The sequence below is a fragment of the Pagrus pagrus genome, assembly GCF_965226575.1.
Source record: "Pagrus pagrus genome assembly, chromosome: 11".
Classification (NCBI taxonomy): Eukaryota; Metazoa; Chordata; class Actinopteri; order Spariformes; family Sparidae; genus Pagrus; species Pagrus pagrus.
Genome location: NC_140195.1, coordinates 25,056,546 through 25,077,076, shown reverse-complemented (window position 1 = coordinate 25,077,076; position 20,531 = coordinate 25,056,546). Strand labels below are relative to the sequence as shown.

At 44.1% G+C, this 20,531-nt stretch overlaps 1 protein-coding gene across 7 annotated transcripts in view; it reads right to left on the bottom strand.

Moving 5' to 3' along the window:
• Positions 1–20,531, bottom strand: part of agrn (agrin) — a 276,308-nt gene that overhangs the window by 75,765 nt on the left and 180,012 nt on the right. For all 7 annotated transcript variants that reach the window (XM_084365476.1, XM_084365478.1, XM_084365477.1 and 4 more), the window contains 4 exons: positions 19,713–19,937; positions 17,350–17,574; positions 13,507–13,713; positions 2,652–2,873 (listed from right to left, as the gene is read on the bottom strand). In XM_084365476.1, coding sequence (XP_084221602.1) covers positions 2,652–2,873; positions 13,507–13,713; positions 17,350–17,574; positions 19,713–19,937 — 879 coding nt within the window. The remainder of the gene's footprint in view (positions 1–2,651; positions 2,874–13,506; positions 13,714–17,349; positions 17,575–19,712; positions 19,938–20,531) is intronic.

Genomic DNA, 20,531 nt, shown 5'->3' with positions numbered 1-20,531 from the left:
TTAAAATAAAGACTATTCATTATCGCCGGGGGAACGCGGGCCGACAGACCTGCCGTCTACCTGCGGTGAGGCGCGTAAAATTGAGTCAGCCCGCCTGCCCACCGACCAAACACTGCTCTCGCTCCATTTCCTGTTGGCATACATCCTCATGTGCTGGATTTCAATTTAGAGGCGGCTGGTAGAGGAAGATGACAGATGCAATACACGCGCAGGCAGAGTAGGACCTGTCCAACGACTAACCCTGTCATTTGCTCAGCACAGAAAGAAACTCATACCACTACTCATCCTACAAAACAATTACACTAGCTCGAACCAAAAAGCTCCGCCTTAAAAATGGTTTGGACGTATTAGAACGGTAGAGTAAAATTTTATACAAGCAAAGTGGGACTAATTCAGCTGTATTGATCATTTAGCTAACTGCTCAGCTCATCCACAAATACCGCACCGCAGAGGCCAACTCATTTTAACTGTTATGGTCTTCAAAATATGCAGGAATAAAATCTATTGTAGTAAAAATGAGGCTATATAGAGAGTCGGGCCAAGCAGCTAATAAGCACTGTACTTTTTGCCCAGTGTGTGTGAAAGCAAAGGGCTTGATTGTAGACAAGGAAGAATACTCAATCACCAATTAGAGTCCATGAGAAAATTGGCCTTCCATGATGGCATTAAGCCATCAAGAGTATTCGCTAAGTGGGTTTACCAAGCTGTACAAATCTGTCCATATGGCTGTGTGCCTGCATAGCGGATCTGAAGATATTTTTACCACTTCCAACTCTGCTGTTTTTGGTGTACTAATGACTGGCCCATACTCTGACACCGCAAGACAAAGCCAAGTGACTCATGTAGCCAATTAGAGACAAGTATGGCGCCACATTTGCCTTCTTCTGGAGTAAAGTGCATCTTCACTTAAAGGTCAAAACAGGCAAATTGGTGTCGGTGTAGAAGTGCTGAAGGAGAGCAGGCAGAAAGAGACGAAGAACAGTGGACGAGGGATCAGGTAATTACTGAAGAGACCTGAAGATGTGTTACGTATTGTTTCGATTTTGTTGAATTTAAAAAGGGAAGCCCGCGGGGGTCAGCATGAATACTACTCCGTATGTGTTAATTGTTAATGTTTGTGGATTATAATATTGCCTCTGGGTGCTGTAGCACTGTTAATTAATTTCAGCTTAATTATATTCCACAGGGAGAGTTTTCTCCCTACCTGTGAACTATGATTCACATCATTTCATAGTGATTTCATTACTGCAATGGGACTGCATAATGTATAAATGTATTACATGGTGGTCACCGGCAATTCATAAATGAGGATAGGGCTGTTCTGATACGGATACCAGTATCAGAAATGTCTCTGGTACCTCCTAAAATGCTGGATCTGGTAGCCGCAAGTACATGAGTCCATGCACCGATCTGATATCATGTGACATATTAAACCCAAACAGGACCCTGATCATTTCTGGTTTTGGGCTCTTTTAAGAGGTTACAGTCAGAATCTCTGTAAGTGCTTCTCTCATTGATCTATAATTCAGGAACACACTGAATTATCTTTTTATATTTCTCGCCTGAATCTTTTAATGCAAAAATAAGCTTGCAGATGACCTGTAACAGCCTTCGTTAGCTGGAAAACACAATGGCTCCACATCACATAGAGTAACATGCTCCAAGTTCTAATTTTATAACAGTAGCACTGAAAATAGACACTTAACACATGTTTTTCTAATTAAATATCCAGGCCCCTGGGAAAAAAATGCCCTTATTTGAGAGTAAAGGGGCAAAAACTCATTATAGTTCTTTATTTCATTGTTTACACTAACTTTGTGCATATAAAATAGTCATAAATAAGTGGAAAGACAGCCTAAAAAAAGAGAAAACTGCATAAAACTTTCCTTTAATTTCTAAGCTTAGGGCTTCAAAAACCCATTTAAATGATATATTCATAGATATAAAATCTCATTGGCAACATGATGCGTCACTCATCCAATCATAATGAGGCTGGCGTGTCAGTGGATCAGGAGAGAGATGATGGAACAAGGAGTGAGTCTCGTGTCTATGACACCCCTTGTTGGCTGTTGCAGGCCACAGGGCGGGCATATCAGCTCCTAACTGGTCAAATGAAGTGTCAATCACTAGTTCAGAAGGTGGAAGCCGCCTTCAGTTACTCCATATTGTGATTAAATGGTGTTTTTTTGACGAATGAAAGCGTAAAAAAGCATTCGCAATTGCAGTTTGTTGCTATTCTGCTGGGAATACTGTGTTTGGACTGAATATTGTACTGAAATGTATCTACTGGACATTTGGAATAAGTTTGTGTTTGTATCCCGGACGGCCGCTGCAGAGTTTTTACTGCACAAGTAGTCAATATCCATAGACATACACAGCATCGACATGTAGCTTCAAGCACATCTCAACAAAGTTACATTCGCTGATATTTGTGTTGTTTTTCAGTTATGACTGATTCTCAAACTACACAGTGAAATAATGTTCGATGGAATTCATTCTCTGTATGTATTTTATAACATCAATACAGGGTTAGTACACAGCTGTCAGGAAAATGTGGTATCAGAACATCTCTAAACGAGGTGCCAGCAATACTTACAGTATTTTTCGGATTGTTTGGTAGCAATGTGGTGTTTCATTGTGCAGTTACTCACCGCAGGGTCCTTTGTGCTGGATGTGAATGGTTCTCTGCAGGGCACAACCCATCGCTCGCATCTCGCAGGGACTGCCGTAGCTGTGGCCGTCGGAGCCGCACACTGGGTCGGACATTTGTGGGCAGGCCTCGGGGCACTCGCACACCGGCTCGTCGTTCTTGACCACGCACACTGCCCCATGATCGCACACCTTATCCAAGCAGGGGCTCGGTATGCTGAGATCTGAAGGGCGAACACCCAAGAAACAGAGAGCAAAGTTAGATGGGGGATACTGAACAGGGTAGATGGGGTGGGAAGAATACAAAGTAGAGGTTGGAGAAAGGTCTGGGGCTTGAAAGGGCACAGGTGACAGGGAGGTAGGTTAGAGCAGAGCTACATGGGAAACTGCAGGTTTTGTGTTAGAAAAGGTCTGGGGACGAAAAGGGACACGATGGAATATGCAATACAGCCCTATTCCTGTGACACTCAGCTTCCTCAGCTTCCTATGTCATTTCCTCGCCTTTGTGCCTATCCTGATGCATCCTGAATCTTTGAAGAGTCCGCTGAATCCAGTGGCATGGGGACAGCGGATAAAAACATGGCCCTGTGGCACAATAGAGATGAAACAGCCTGCGAACAATGGTTGCATAGCCTTTTTTCTTTCAGGCGAGTAAACGCCTGGATTAATTGACGTTCCCAATGTGCCCCCTTCAAAGGCTGCCATTTGCATCTCACTGAGAGCCACCGCTTCAGCCAAAGCTGGTTGAACTGACATAGAGGAGTGAGAAAAGGGAAGAGCAAGAGAGCGCGAGAGAGAAAGTGTAGAGACTGGAAAAAGAGAGGGGCAAAAAAAAAAGACACAGGCGAAGAGAAGAAAGAGCCCTCTGCTTAATAATTCAAAAAAGGCAAGCTCCTGGGCAGAGGCAGATATGAAATGTGAACATCACAGAGAGGTGTCTGCTTCAGTCTCTCCAGCATGACTTCATTAAAACAAGGACTGGATTTTGCACCTATGATTCTCGCTAGTGTCAGATGGGTGTAGGCTGGGCTGATACATCCTGACTTGATCAGGAGGAGGGAGAGGAAACCTGAAAAACGGTACGACACAAATCTTTGATCACAGCCCACCATCCTGACTCAATCAATTCTTTATGGCTTTATGACTCAATGAAAGTATTGTCAGCAGTGTCTTGATGCAAGCCTTAAGGTAGGATGTTATGCTCTCTGGTAAGAGTAAGCAAGAAACGATAGCATGGCTCTTTAGTGATTTTCATTTGGAAAGCTTCACGCATGAGGGATGGATCAATCAGCTAAATGTGGTGTGTCTGCAGATTAGAGGGAAACGCAGACGGAAGCATCAAATAATTTTGGATGAGAAGCGCTGGTGAAAATTGAAAGAGGTGCATTTCACGCCCAAAGTCGAGCAAAACTCCTTCCTTCCTGGTCTACCTTTTGTTTTTGCTTTTGTTTCGACGGGTTGGGGGCGCTGTCATGGAAACTGCCCCTTGTAATGACACCACCCACGGCTCCGTCATTATTGTTATGATTATGGGATTAGATGGCATCGCAGGGGGCAACTTGGCTTGCTTGGAGCCACATGATTCATTTATCAGCTCAGAAGTGTTCGGTAGTGCCTCTACTCGTAGCGCTAATGGGGTAAATTATCAACTGATAACACAGACGGAGGCAATTAGCTTCTTTCTGTCTGATTAAGGCGGAAGGGAGGGGTATGTGAGAAAAGGATCAATGTCAACTGAATATTTTAATACCAATCTTGTTGGCCATTTTTTTCAAATAATAACAGAAACGGATGTATGGATATTCAAACAGCAGAAACTACCAAACCACTACCTCCCACTGTTTCCTGCTAAGTCGTGGCTGTAATTGAACAAATCTTTCCGGATCTCCAGCAAGGACGCCGGCTCTCCCATTTCAGTGAATGTCTCAATTTAGAAGGTGGAACAGAGCTATTGATTTCTGTGTTTCGATGCCAAGCTGCCGCTTCAAAAGAGCTTGGAGGTGCCACATAAATATGTAAGCTGTTCAATGCTGCTTAATTTGGTACGGCTTGAAAAACAATTGATTCCCCGTGATCTCTTTTCAACGCCCTGCGTGTGTCTGCGAGTGTGTGTGTGTGTCTGTGTGTGTGTGTAACCGTTGTAAGCTTGTGATCCGAGCTTAACTGTACAACCTTGGCCTCCATAAAAGTTCACCAGCCCACTTCCCAAGGACAGGCTGCTAAAACACAACTGCAGCCTCCGATAACGCCTTAGTCTGCCATTCTCTTTGTTTCACACACATAAAAAAAGATGAAAGAACCCCCCTCCAAAACTAATTTTTTATCATCCTCTACCTCTGGGGGGCAAAATTTCCGCCTGATTTATTAACTAGAGAGGGTGTAAGGAAAAAAAAAAAAAAACAAGACAAAACTCCCCGAGTGTAAAAATCTTATGACACAGTTTAAAACTGAGGCTGTCTTTCTTTTTCTCTCCCTTGGATGCAGGCACAAGCTTTGAAATGGCAGCCTGTCACAACTAAGGCTTGTGGGTTGGTGTTCACAAGCCTGTTCCAGCTCGCTTTCTCTCCCTGGTCTTATCCCAGACACTTAAATACATCGTCTTCACGCACGTAGTATCAGTGTTTCTGTCAGACGCGTCCAGAATAAACCAACGTTTCTGGGTTCAAACCGAGCTATTTATATGTGAAAATTAACGTGACAGCTGAACGGGAACAGCTCCAGCGCCAAACACATATGTGTGGTAGCCAAAGCATTGTTTTAGTGGCTGAGCAGGTGCAAAGAGTGGTGTGCTGTGGCAGCAGGGGGAAAAGTCAGGAGAAACTGTGAAAACATGAATAATTCTTTCTAATCAGGGATTCTGCTCTGCTCGTGTGCACTCGGCTCTCTGTCTGTAGCATGACGCCGGTTGAGAGGACTTTACATTCTGGGTGTCACCTCAGTCTGTATTCTCTCCTGCCAGCCGTCGTGTAACTTTTCTATTCTAATTAGTGTGGCATTTTAATGGCATGGCACTGCTTCAGGGGAGGAGAGGATTACTTCAGGTTAGGCCGCGCTGTGTCAGCTTGCCCCTGCAGAGGCACTGGCCGGCCACTTTGAGAAATTGAGAGAGCACATTCCTCTGATGTCCTGATGTCGGCTTACCTGTCCGCCTGAAGTATCATTACTGCCCACTTAGTGGTGTTATCTGACAGGGAAAGTGGCGAGCACGCCACAGCGCGACTCCTTAAGCTTAACAACCCCTCGTTAGGTCAACGTGATGGCACAGCGAGCCCCGGCAAGACTCCAGCTGCTGGCTGCTGCAGCAGGCACTGTTAACCCCCCCATAACATGTCGGTGAAATGCTGGGAGATTATTTTGGCGAAAGCTTTCTCCCATCTCTGCTCAGCTCATACATATGTTAATTGGACTTTCCCCCTCGGGTCTATGTGCAATTCCAAATCATTCCCTGTATTATGCAGGGCAGTGAATCAGTGTAATCCAGGTGATGCTTGCAGTAGCCAACTGGCAGGAAGAATCTCCAACAACCGCACACCATTACAACACAGGACTCCAATGGGGCGCAGCCAATCCACATCAAGCCCCGCCTCCTGTGTTTCTTCACCTGCAGGGGCTTTGATCCGACTCCCTGTGCCTTCCTCGCATTAAAAACATTTATGTATCATATTAGTCGAGGGAAAGGGAGGCGCAGAGAAAAGGCTATATTAGCATACAGCAAAAGGCATACCCGCGGGCTGTGTCTGTCTACCACTGAATACTTATCACAGGCAGAAGGTGAATCGAAGCCTCTTTGTGCATTTACAACTAAGAACGTGCTGCTCTTCAAAATGGAGACAAGCAAAAACAGCGCGGGGAGAGAAGAAAGACAAGCTGCCACCCCTGATCGTATGACATGCATCTATGAGAGCAGAGATGACTTCCAAACACTGTTTGTCTAATGCACACCAGTGATTTTATCATCGGGGTGTTCGTGCCACAGGAGTTTCAAAATTATTTTGAAGATTTCACGGAATAAATTAGGGAAAAAAAAACATAAGTGAAGATGGAGTCAGGGAGCTCAACATTGATTGAACCTCAGGAGCTGCAGCGTGAGGAAAGGCTCAGCTGAAACAGGAAATTAAATGAAAAATGTAGAAATTGGAAGAACTGTGTAGTTGATGATAGCCCGGCGGCATGCAACACCCACAATGCCTCGAGTCACTTCTGACACCCTATTGACCCACATTTCTCTGCAATTTCAGCACGATGACAGCCTACGGGCTGCAGTAAGTGGACCGGCGGTCCCTAGCTGCTGTCAGTCTGGCTCCCACGGCATTTCCTCTAATTAACTTGATTAGGAAAAACAGCACTCGTGATCTCAGGCTGACTTACATACTCAAGCTTCACAACTGTTTGTGAGTCCAATCACTGCAGCCGGCGGAGATGCTAATCAAATAAACATGCAAATGATAAAATATTCGGCACAGAGTCTTGACACCTAAGGTGACTGATTTTCCTTCCCGGCTTTGCAGAGCTCTTTGTCAATGACAATGTGTCTGCCGCTGAGTGATTTTGTGTTAACCTCCGCCGGCGACAGGCGACACATTTCAAGCAACTCGCTCACACTCGCATGAGTTTTTCTGTGCTTGCAATCATCCACTCACACGCACGCACACGCATTTAGCTGTGTACACATGAGATGACAAAAGAGCTGTGAATAAAGAATTCTGTCCACAAAAAGGAGCTACTACATTTGTTCACTTGTAGTTTGCCTGCCAATGTGTTCCACTCAAACTGTGTCTGTTTTAGCGGTTTTACAGAATTATCCTCCTCTGCGCTCTCAAAAGCCACACTGCTGCTTGTATTTCTATTTTATGAACAGCCTAACTACCAATTTAGAGGCTCTCCATGTCCTATTCTACTAATACCAGACATGAGGCCAGTACATCAACAGGCTCCGGGGAGCTGTGGTATGCCACCTCACACTTCTGCTTCCATTGATTCAAAGAGCTACTGAATATGCACTAAATAGCTTGACATTCAGGGGCTGCGTAAAGAACCCTCCGGGCAGGAAGTAAGCAGTGATAAACTTGAGCCAAGATGAAAAAGGAATATCAGGTTTTAATTAAACTACTTAAAACTTACTGTATAAATGTATTCCTTTTACGCACAGTCTGGCTCTGTGCTATTAAATAAATAGATTTTTTTTCTCAAAAAGCTTATTTTGAAATTATTGTGAAAAATGTTTATGAAGCCATCAGAATATATTGTTTTTAAAGGAGACCTATTATGCTTTTTCGTTTTTTCCTTCCCCTCAGTGTGTTATATATCTTCTTGTGCATATAAAAGATCTTGAAAGTTACAAAAGGTCAAAGTCTGCACCAACAGAAGCTCCTCTCTCCTACTGAAAATACTGCCCCTGAAACGCCTCGTCAGTAGTCCCACCTTTAATTCCGTGACTTTGTGACATCACCATGTCACACATCTGCATAATTTATTCCCAGTGGCTAGTTAGCCTGGTAAGAATTGATTTAGCACACCTGCTCTGTTGTTATGAGAGGTGCTGGCTCACACCCATGTGTGAGCTGACCAATCAGAGGAGACTGGGTATTCAGGGGGAGGGGCCTTAAAGAGAGTGCTTCAGACAGAGGGGGAATACAGAGCTGCAGCACTGGACAGTAAGACAAAACTGATGTGTTTTTTAAGCATTAAAGCATTGAACCTATTCTAGTAGCAACCCAAAATAAAATGTAAATTATGATTCTGAAAATAAACACTAACGAATTAAATACGCTGTAAAGCTTTCCGTGCCTCTAGTTTACTGGGAACGCTGCTGTCCATTACACCCATACACACACTAAACTCTGAACAGGGACTGAACTGTGTCTTTTCAACACAGCAACACTCACTCTGCAGCTCTTAACGTCTTTTCATAAAGCTGCAGGCAGTAAACTAGGGGCCGGGCAAAAGCACATTAAGCAGAGTGCGTTACACACAGGTACAATGAGGAGTTGAGGACCCACTAAGCAATTTTGATCATTATTGTTGAAAGCACTGTAGAGATTTTTCCTGCTTTCTGTGACTTTCCTGCCAAATTCATCAGCATTTCACAGCTTAACAGTTTTCAGTGTCCAAATTCTGTTGTTAAGCCTTCACAGAGACCAGAGATGTTTCCCTTTTCTATACATATATCTGAACATAAATATTAAGGTATCTTATTCATGCATGGGGCGGGGATAATTATAGTCACTGTTCCAACTGTCCAACAGATTGACCAATCAGCTGTAAGGGATACAACAGACTCAAAAAAACAAGCAAGAAAGAATAACAGCCTTTGAAAACATTAGGGTGCCAATGTATCCCTGTTGCTTGCTCTAAATATAGCTAAGCAGTTAAAATAACATTTCTGCTACAATGGGCTGCACTGCGGGCACACTTCCTGGTTTAGCTTGTGGTCGAACACTGCTGTGCTAACATCATAAGGGAAGGAGGGGAAAAACAGAACCTCATTGCTTCAGTCTAAAAATATTGTTTATGTGCTCCACACTCCCAAACATCTAATCAGCACCATCTGCATGGATTTACAATGAATTATAAATTAACCACAGCAGATATGTCTTGCTTATTAATCTGATTCTGTAGGTGATTAAAATTCCGACACAAACATCCTGGTGGCAAACGAGATGAAAATAAAGTCTGGAGTAAGAGAAAGGAGAAATACAACTGACGGTCTTTTTAACAGCGAGCAGCTGTGTCACCTTTGTCTGCCGATGACAAACATCTTTTCTCTCTCCAGTGTCACAGCACTCTTATATTCAATCTCAGAATCCAAGGCTGCAGACATATTCACCCTCCTTCCCAGAATTCTGCTCTGATTCACTTCCAGCAAATCCTTCACAGCATCACGTGTCCTCGGACATCTTGAGGATTTGTGACTGTGCCTGGACGTGAGTTAATCAGCTAAACGCCACGCGGTGTCTGCATCTCTAAATTGAAGTGCTTTAGATATCAATCAGACAGTTTTCTGGGGCGGACAGCAGTCAGGACGTTAGAGACATGTAGGTTCTTTGCATGACCGTTCTTTGTGGAGGCGAGCCCCGACAGGGGAGGGGGGCGACATTAGGCGCTGTCACCCACATGAAAAGAGATTTACGACGGTGTCAGAACTGAAGAATTTCATCCGTTTGACAGCTGGCAGGGCGATCGATCACCCCGCCCCACGCACCACTCAGCCAATGAAACGAGGGAAGAGATCATTATTTATCAAATAATGATAGTTTAATATATCAAACTCTTCCTTTTCACATGTCTGAAACTTTGTCTGAAGCCTCAAGTCAGTGTGTGAGTGTGTGTGTGCGGCGGCGACACAGCGGTCATTGTGCGTCGTCTTTTGACACTGCCAGTTACTGTCAGAGCACGAGCACAATAGAGCACAATGGAAGTGTGTCTCAAACTGTATACAGAGTGTGTGTGTGTGTGTTTGTGTGTGTTCCTACCGCGTGATCAGCGTGGGCTATTAATCGATCTCTGACAAGTAAGTCTTTTTGGAAGACACACACACACACACACACACACACACACACACACACACACACACACACACACACACACGCGCGCGCACGCACCACTTGGTGCAATCAGGGTCATCATTTTGTCCCCAGTTGCACCAGTTGTCCCCAATTAAACTTCAAGTCTGGAGTCTGTCCCCAAAAGTTGCATAAGCCAGACAACTGACACACACACTCCATTTATCCCCTGGGTGTCTTTAAGGACTTTGAATATCTGGAGTCTTTTGAGTAGTGCTATTATCGACAGGAATCTCCATGTAATCTGGACTGAGTACAACCACACTGCTGGTAAAAAAAGAGGAAAGAAAGAAAGAAAGAAAGAAAGAAAGAAAGAAAGTTCTGACATGTACATGGACGCACACACAAACACACACTCCTTGCACGCATATCATCTGTCTGACTAAACCAACAGTCTCTGTGGGCACCTACGCTTGCCTCTTTTGATGTTTAATTAAAACTGAATAGGGGGAGGGGGGGCATTCATAGCGCTCTGTTTTGAAAAATATGCAAATGTCAATACAAAATGCATTAAAGAAACATACTACCAGTCGCTGACGGCTGCGATGTGCAAGGGAAGGGAGGAAGGATGGAGAAAGAAAGTGAAATAACCAAACAAACGATGGAGGGGGAGGGGAGGGGGAGGGACTGAGACACCATTTGCCAGAAATAATGAAACAGAGCAAAACACATAAGAGCTCGCACTGCCATTTCCTCTGCTTAATTTATGCACAGCTCAGACGGCCGAATAATGCTAATGAGTACTGGTGCCTCCTCATGCTGACAACTGAAGATAACTTTGGTATTCAGCTCCACCCCGACGCCTGGAGGATGGACGGATCTCTCTCATTTTATCGGCCTCTGTCACAACAACAGTGACAATGTGGACAGCAACTCCGGACAAAACTACACAACACGTCCACTGTGTGGATTCATTTAGTGAGGTAATGTGACAGCAAGCAGCACGGGCAGTTAACTCCGGCTTTATTGTGCATGCCAGGTTATTGGGTTATGATGAGAAACCAAAAAAAAAAAAAAATGCTTCTAATTCAGGAGGAGACTCCCTTAATAGGATGCATCAAATCAACTTCCAATGATGACTAGACTGGAGAGCGACGTGGGCCAGATCAGAGACCAAAATGGGCTGTTAGAATACTAGCTGATGAGGAACAAGCCAGAAAAAAGTTTGTTTCCTTTTAATTTAGCGAAAGGAAATGGTCGAGTTCAAAGGGACATCCATTAAAAATAGTAGTTTGAAGAGGGAAATAAATCGGATTTCAATGAGTTGAAGATGTATTTAAAGATTTGTGTGAACATTTTTTAAAATTATGTTTATTATTTCTGTCAAATCAAACCATCTGTTGGAGCGTGTGCAGCTCACAGATGGATATGCACCAATATTTGCTTCCAATTAGGATTTAATTATAACTACCCAGATGAGCTACCTTAGAGGCTAACTGGCTCATTTTTAATCATTTACTTCGCTTCATTTTTTTCTGATATTTGCAAAGAGCAGTGTACAATACACTGACTGAGGCTACTTAGATTCATCAGACAGAAGCTGATTTTGGGCCATTCTGCAAAACCTCAGATTACATTCAGCCACAATGCCTTAAAGTTGTTTGTTTTAAAACTCAACTCAGTCATATTTGAATTTTTGGATGCACTGCTACATGCTCATCCACCACCCTGATGGACTCCCCTGACTGATGCTGTTGTAGTGAACATGCTCTCTGTAGCCCGTAGCCTCTCCGTCTACCCACAGTCAAAGATCGAGTAAAATGATCTTGCAGATCGGGTTGAGATATTCCAGTTTACCCATAATGCATTTCATTCCAGTGATTTGAGCTGATCAACTTATTGATTCTGAGCTGCCAGCAGCGAACACTATTTTGGCTTCCTTCAAAACTGTAGTATTTCTACGAGAGCTGCAACAACCAAATATTTACATTTTTGATTAATCTGACGATCATTTTTATGATCGATGCTCATCACAATTTCCCAATTTCCAATCAGGACAGAGAACTCCATAAAGAGGCGGTCTTGTCTGGACTTTCAGAGAGCAGGATCCTCCTGTTTGATGCTCTGTCTGGTGAGTGCCACTGCACGTTGATGTGGTGATGTAGAGAGGAGGGAGGGGACGTTAACTGGCAAATGGACTGGAAGTTAGCTAAAACGACAACAACCTACAACAGCTCTTAGTTATTTTTAACTTTAGTTACTTTCAGTTATTGAAAGATTAACCTAAAAGGATTGGATGTACGGGATTCCAAAGGATTCAACAGAATGCAGCCGAACTCTGACCCCTGTGCAGCTTTTATGCTCGGAAATGGTTTAAACTGTGCCTTATGCTTTCATCTGGCAGGTGCAAGCTTTTATGAGATAGTCCCGGTGATGGAGAGAGGGAGTGTTTGGGAAGCGGTGAGGTTAGGAGCTGGCGTGCACTATTTCATGCAGAAAGAAAGGAGTCAGAGATGAGCAGCGCTTAGGCAGGTAGGAACAGGAGAAGCTTTTTTTAGTTCGACAGAAAAGGGGGAGAGGAAAACTTCTCCAACCTCACGGATCACATCTTTGCAGAAGGGTAAACAGAAAGACAGGACACTGATGACACAAAGAGACACGCGGAGACAGGAGGAGGGAGAGGAAAAAGACAGCAGTACAAGACCCCTCCTGTTAGGTCCTTCTGGAGCGAGGGGAAGGGCTTCACCCCTCACAGTCCGCCTGATGAGGTCGCCCACTGGGTGACCCCACTTTCCACCTGCAGCCAGACAGCCAGGGAGACGGCCACATGGACAAAGACAGACAGACAGACTGACTGAAGCACTGAAACAAGAAAGAATAGCTTTTTTATACAAGAAAAAAAGCAACACACGAGACAAACAGACAAAGACAGAGGAGAGAGAAGACACAAGCCACCGGAGTGGAAGACTGGCACTGGTGGAGGAGTAAAGACAGAGAGCGGATGACTGAAACATGACGGTGGTGTTTCATTTTTGGGGGTGTGTTTGAGATGGAGGGATGAAGCGTGACAGGGATGAGGAGATGGATGGGAGGTGAACGAGTGGAGAAGTGAAGGCAGGGTTTTTGTAAGGAAGGCACACACGTCCTGTCGGTTTGAGCTTCCCCGACCCCCCCTTCAGAGAGCACCACCCAACCATTTCAGACATTTTCAGGAAGGTTTCAAGCACAGACGTACAAACAGTTACAGCCTAGAAGGAAAACACACTGAATATGCATTAAAATAAGCATCAAAAGACACAGAAGAAGAGAGGGATTGATAGGAACCCCCTCTTTCCCGTCCTCCAGCTCCACTCACCACAGGGCCCTGGGTGCTTGATGGGGATGAGGCCCTTGTTCGTACACTCGGCCTTGCGTCGAGCGCAGTCGTTGATGTAGGTGTGGCCGTCCCTGCCGCACACGGGCTTGTAGGTGCCGTCGCACTCGATGGGGTCGCAGGAGCAGCGGGAGCTCAGCTGTTCCACCAGACACACGGCGTTGAAGAGACACTCCTCTTTACAGTCGTCTGGAAGAGGGAGACAGAGGAATTAATCCAGGATCTATGGATGGTCTTAAGTTAACCTAACCCTAGAAGCATCTTTTTCTCCATTTAATTCTTTCCGGGTTTTTTTTTTTTAATTCGTCACCCATCTGTACAGACACTGATAAGGCTTTTTAGAGCAGCTGCCAATTTTGCAGCAGTGTGGCAGACTGATCACCACAGAGGAAAGGACAACAGAAGTTCTCAGCAAATGTAAAAAAAAAACAACATTTCGAGCTAAAGTGTGAACTGATTGTTCTTCCTGCGGTGTGACACTGCTAGCCCGACCATGGGGAAATAAATCAGTTTTCATCCAAACAGTAATTACTTGTTAGGGTGTACCGATGTCACTGGTAGCGCGTGTCAAAGCTTTTCTTTCAGCAGCAGAGTTTAAGTCTTTATCAGAAATACGTGAAATTGCTTTAACAACACACAAGAATTGAAAAAGTGTTAGTTACAATAGGCAGTCATTCCATGAAGAATCGGAGGGCGTGATCACAACAATAGGAAAGAAAATTACACATCAATTGAATTACATTTTAATAGTAGAGTACAAATAACAAATGTGAGATCAGATGAATGAAATTTAAAGCCAACGAATCAACAGATTGGACGCGCAGAGATTGAAATCTGTCAAACAAAAGAGTACTTGTAATGTTTTTGAGCATTTATTGGTTTCTATTTATTGTCAGTGTTCATTTTTTCATTGGTCCTCCCTTTCAAAGCACATTAAAGGGTAACTCCACCAGTTTTAAACAGTGTGTTTACAGGTCCTCGGGGAGTACTACTGCATATGTGAAAAAAGTAGTTTAAAGCCTTTTGTGGCTCCAGAGGAAGCTGCATGTAATCTGATAAATTACCTTCAGTGATGTCACTCAGTGGCTAAGATGCTTTGTGGGTAATGTAGGCGCCAGGTTTTATAAAGGAAAAAGAAAGTGTGTACTGATAACTTTTTGGATTATTTGTTTCTAAACAGACCATAATGAGTCCAACAATGCTGGACCATTGGACTCCTTTTTAAAACCTGTTACCCACAATGCAACGGGGGACAATCTATCAGGTGACATGCGGCTTCCCCTGGAGCCACAAAAGGCTTTATACTACTTTTTCCACAGATGTAGCAGACCTCCCCATGATCAGTAAAATGTGTAAAGTTGGTGGAGTTACCCTTTAAGTGGAAACTAAACAGTGAATTTTTAGTAAAGTAACATTATTTTCTTTTTCTTTTTGCTGAACTTCAGGTGACTTCTCTGGAAGCGTGAAGAATAATTTGCCCCTGTGACAGATATGATTGCTCCTTCCACACAAGAGACTGAATCATAAAATAAAGTGAAAATATTAGATTTTATTGAAATGTCGTTTCAGTTGAGGATATTATTTCTATTTTAGTTCATGAGTGTTTTTCTTCACAGCCAACCCATATTTTTTTATGAATTTTATTGTAATAATACCCGTGATGACATTCTCTCTTAATACCACTGTGATTGGATTATAATACATGTTCTTTGGTGATGTAACCCATGACAACTGACTGGAGATCAGGTTTGCTGCACTCCCATTATACTTTAACAATAAAGTTCCCCAACAACTTTAAGAAAAAAATGTGGAACTTAAACTCTGGAATTTAATATTAGGGTCAAGTTAAACTCTTAACTATTATATTCATTACATTTTGACTCACTAAGCAGAAATCTACTGCGGAAATTAAGAAAAAAGAAAGCAATACTGGTAATGTGGAATGGCAAATTTACCATTGAAGTGAGAAAATCCAATTTGAAGCAGGCCTCTGTTCTGCGGGCGCTCGCTAGGCTTCGAATTTATTTCATTCCTGATCAGTGGATCAAATTTGTACAGCAATTCAATTGCTTCTTCTCTTTTCTTTAAAAGCCTGTCATGCCACACTTAATTACATCGCCGCTGTATCTGAGTGAGAGGGCTACAAGGATGTGCAATGTCATGGTTACAAGTCGAAATGGCCATTTTCATTAGATACCAATTTGTAATTTGCTTAGGGATATGATTTCATGGATCTCTGTTTCAAATTGAATTATTCTTTCATTTGAAAAAGGCACAGCATTCATCCACTTGCTCACACACATGTACATGATGGCACACACACACACACACACTGACACGCAAACACAAACTCACAATGCTACTTAGAGCGGGATTTGTGCAATTGTAAGCCCTCACACTCCTCCATCAGCCTGTCAAGCAGAGCGAACAGGAGAACCGGGTGTGTCAAAGAATTGTGTATCAGCCATCATTGTTGGAGTCCTGCAGAGATCTATTCCTGTCTTTGGTCTGGTCAGTGGTCACAATAATAGGTGGTGGGTGTCCGCACATCACTGCCGTAAACCAACAGAGCTGTGGCTTTGCGAGGCCCCGCCGACAACACAGCGGGAAAATTGGATTTCCTCCGATGGCTATCAGACATACAGTAAAAGCTGACAGCTCTTTGTTGACTAAGGCTTAAACCCCCTGTTCTAATAGCACAGATAACAGCCCTGGAGGCTCTTATCGTGCTGGAGGAGGCTACTGTTAGCATGGATACAGTGCAGACCCCGAGACCTCAGAGTCATTTATCTCCGTGCAGTGTAGTGGAATACAGTCACAGAGTACGATTTTAATGCTGGTTCAGCTACAGCTGTTCACATTTTAGGACGACATCATGTGAAATATGAGCAAGTTTGCATAAATGATGTCCTGATGCAGATGTTTCATGACTGTGCAGCTGTTGTGTGTGCGTCTTTTTAGAAGTAATTTGGCGTAAATTAAGTCCAGACTCATTTTTGTTCAGTCCAACCCTTTGATGGATTTGAACACAATGCCAAACTGCTCTGAGGAAAGCAGAGCACTTTACTTTGAAGGATTCAGTTGTGTACTTCACTCATTTATTTTTACAACAGGACATTCTTTTTGAAAACAAAAAATGTTTAATCCGTCCTTACATATATTACATATTTATACTCATGTTCATGGCTTTTAACATTGGCTTCCTGTGTCTTTAAGAATTGATTTCCAAATACTTGCTGCTCTCTTCTTACAGCCAAACTCGATGCCTGAGATCATCAGGCATAATGCTGCAACTGATAGCATTTATATCAGATACTTTAAGACTTCTACTCAAGTAGGCTACTGCTTGTATTGTTGTTGTTATTGTAAGTAAGTACGTTTACTCAAGTACTGTCGTTAAGTACAGTTTTGCGGTATTTGCACTTTACTTGAGTATTTCCATTTTCTACTACTTTATACTTCCACTACATTACGGAGGCAAATATTGTACTTTTTATTTGAAAGCTTGAGTTACTAATAACTCTGCATTTGGACAAAAAAAAAAAAGGATTCTGATAATCGTAGTATACAATACATACATTTAAATATATGTATAATTTACATTTATTTATACTTTTGATACTTAAGACTTTTCTAAAGTATTATTTATATGGGTGACTTTCACTTTTACCAAAGTAATATTTTAACACAATATTTACCTTTACCCAAGTATGACCTTTTGGAACTTTTTACAACAGTGGTTGATTAATGGTGGGGCCAAAAATCACAATTGGCAAAAGGCATACTGCTACCTAATCATTCCATATCGTCCACAGAGCTCCTTACCCAGCCTCCTGCATCGTCCTGCGTGGATCTTCCTGAGCCTGATGCCTTTCTGCAAGCCTGTTGATCTCATGGCGCACTCGCTGGGGTAGGTTTGGCCGTCGCTGGCACACAGAGGCTCATCATCCAAGGCGCACGACTCCGGCAGGCCAAAGCGGAGGGGCTGGCGGGTGATCGCCTCCACCCGGCACATCTGGCTCAGGCTGTTCTCATTGTCTTTACACGGGTCTGTGGAGACCAAACATTAATGATCATTCACTGCCATACAGGCACAGCATGTAGTATAATTTGATTCGTGAAATAGGTAATAATTAAAAATATCTGTTGTTAATTAGACCCTTGGGCATTGAGGATGAAAGCTTTAATTAAAAACATCTCTGTCCATCTTTTGGTCCTCTGAAAAGTGAACCTTAGTATACTGGCAAAAGAAAAATCACATCAAAAACATCACAGGATATTATGTGTGCTGGCTTAATTTCCTCAAAACTGGCATTCCTTCCAAAGTAAAGTCCCTGTCAGCGCTTTGGTAAGCCCGTTTTAAATTGCAGTAAACAACAATATGCCTGTAATATTTTTCAGGTCAAATAATCATCTCAGGATGCATCATCTAGGTTGAATGCATTAAGTTTTGTTTGTTTGACAATATTTGTTTAATAAATCCACAGGGAAGAGATGAGAAGAGAAGAGAAAGGAGGAAGGGAAGACGGGAAGCTGAGACATGATCCTCCATCATTGCTGCTCGGCAGATATTATCAGTGACCCAGCAGCTGAGAGCAGCTCAGACTGGGACCTTGGATGTGAAGCGAAGACAAGGAAATGGATGAAGAGACGGTCTCTTTGATTTGCTCCCTGGCACCTCCCTGCTTCCAGGGGAGCGTCGGTCTGGCATGCTCGGCCGTATCAGTCCGTGATCATAATGGAATTGGTTTGTGGATGTGTCGGACGGGGGGGTGTTACTCCTTGAAACAGGAGCCTGGGCTTTATCCTGCCCGCCACGCTTTCAGCATGTGGGGAGACAAAGGATTTATGTAGCGCCGTGACATATCAAATCACTGCCAAGCTGACGACGAGTCATTCAAAACACACCAAGGATGAAACGCCCTATCATCAGGAAAGGAGAAGAAAGGAATAGAAGGAGAATGAATATGAGAAAATAAGGGGGAATGGCTTCCAAAGACCTCTGGCAGGGACACAAAGAGCAACAATGCGGGGACATAAAAAAGGAACATAGCATTTTGGCTGCGCAGGGCTGGGAGGCGGAGTGACCACGGCCAGCTCTGGCCAGGCCTCGGATTGTTTTATATCAGCACAATGCAAAGGCTTGCAGAGACCAGCAACAGAGCAGACAGGGGTTTTATCGTAATGCTTGCAGTGTCCCTGCATAACGCAGTGCCTCACCTGCCAGCCACACCATTATCTGAGAGAATGACCATTACATCCCATTAAGTGAGAAGAACAGCTTCCAGGATCCATGCTCTGCTCTAGTTGAGCAAGTAGGGTAATTACAAAAAGAATGGCCTGTTTGCTGTAAAAACCAGCAGCACGGATAAATCAACTGCATTTTTCTGGCTATGGCTAGCACCTTGAAATAGCCAAGGGTTTATATGAATGGCTGCAGGAAGATTTAGAGGACCATCAATGCCTCCCCCTGAGCACCGGCCCTCCCCAGGGAGAACATGGAGCAGCTCGGGTCACTTTGGCCGACTCGGGTTGGATTTATACGACCAACCTTCCACCGGCGGACCAGCACATCCATCTCCCCCTTTGACCACCACCCTCCTCTGTCTCCCGCAGGCTCCCGCTGCTAAGAGACAGCGTTTGTGTCTGCTGTTCCTTCCCTCCATCTGGCTCGCCACCAAAAAAACAAAAAAAAAAATCCTCAAAGTTGAGCGCCTTGGGAGTAAACAACCATCGCCTGACGATAACAAGGACGAGCAAAAAAGCTGCGCCTGACGAAAAACGACAGCTCTCAAGACCTATTTAGAGAAAACAACAATTCGCACCACAGGAGTACCTGCGCGAGGCAAGGCAACCTGAATGAAAAATGAGAATTAGCAGAGGTGTTCCGTAAGCAAGTGGGGTATGTGAGGGAGAAACAACAAAAGCCAGAGGTAGTAAATAGAGTGGGAAGAAGGAAAGAGAGGAAAGGAGTGAGAGCATCGAGGAGAAAGAAAAGTAGAGTAATCTTTGGCTGAGAGGGATTGTGATGGACACTTTTCACTCCAGCCGGACACTGGATAGACTAAATAAACTGATCCCTCATCTGAATTCCTCACAAGTTCTAAATCCCTACATTGATCTCTGAATCTAAGAAATGCTTAATTCCCACACACTGATGAAAATAATCCCGTGAGGAGAGAGCTCACCGCAGGGCCCTTGGTATTGCACTCGTATGTTCTTCTGGTTCTTGCAGGCGTGCTGGTGGAGCTCACACTCGTTGCGGTAGTCCTTCCCATCGCTGCCGCACACCGTCTTCTCTGCTTTGCCCTCGCAGCCGAGGGGGCACATGCATTTCGCCGACAAGCCATCTGACGACTGGATGCAGGTGCTGCCGTAGCTGCAGGTCACCTCAGTGCAGGGGTCCTTCAGAGCTGCAGGTGGGGACAGACATGAAAACAAGGTTTAGTCACAAGCAGAGGGGGTTCTTACATTGAAGAATACACCTGTCGAGACACTCACTGCTACTGGACACTGGAGAGCATCATGGATGACAGGCCACCTTATTTAAGCGGGCTGCTGGTGCCCTTTTTGGAAGCTCGGCGTAGTTATTCTGAGTCTGAAGAACTACTTGACACCCCTGGGTGAGGACGCACCGCCACGGCTGTCGGCTCGTACAAACAGGTTGCGTTTCATTTCGCAGCGCAGCGTGAATTGATTCAAGAGCTTTGCATTCACAACACAATCTCTATTGCTATGCTCCAGCATGCTTTAATCGCCACGGCTGAAAAGCGACCCTCTGAATATTTACCTTTCTGCAAATGAGACCGAGAGGGGAGGAGGGAGGAGGGAGAGAGGTGTCCCGCCCCGAGGACTTTGTTTCCACCCTAATTAAACAGCGTGCCACTTGTCGCTGAGTGACTCAGTGAGATGACGGGAGAGGGTGCAACTTTTAATTTCGCCTGTGTTTACCACTGATCGGCGCTTTTCTTGGGTTTCATATGCTCGACAAAAGGCGGCCGTCAGAT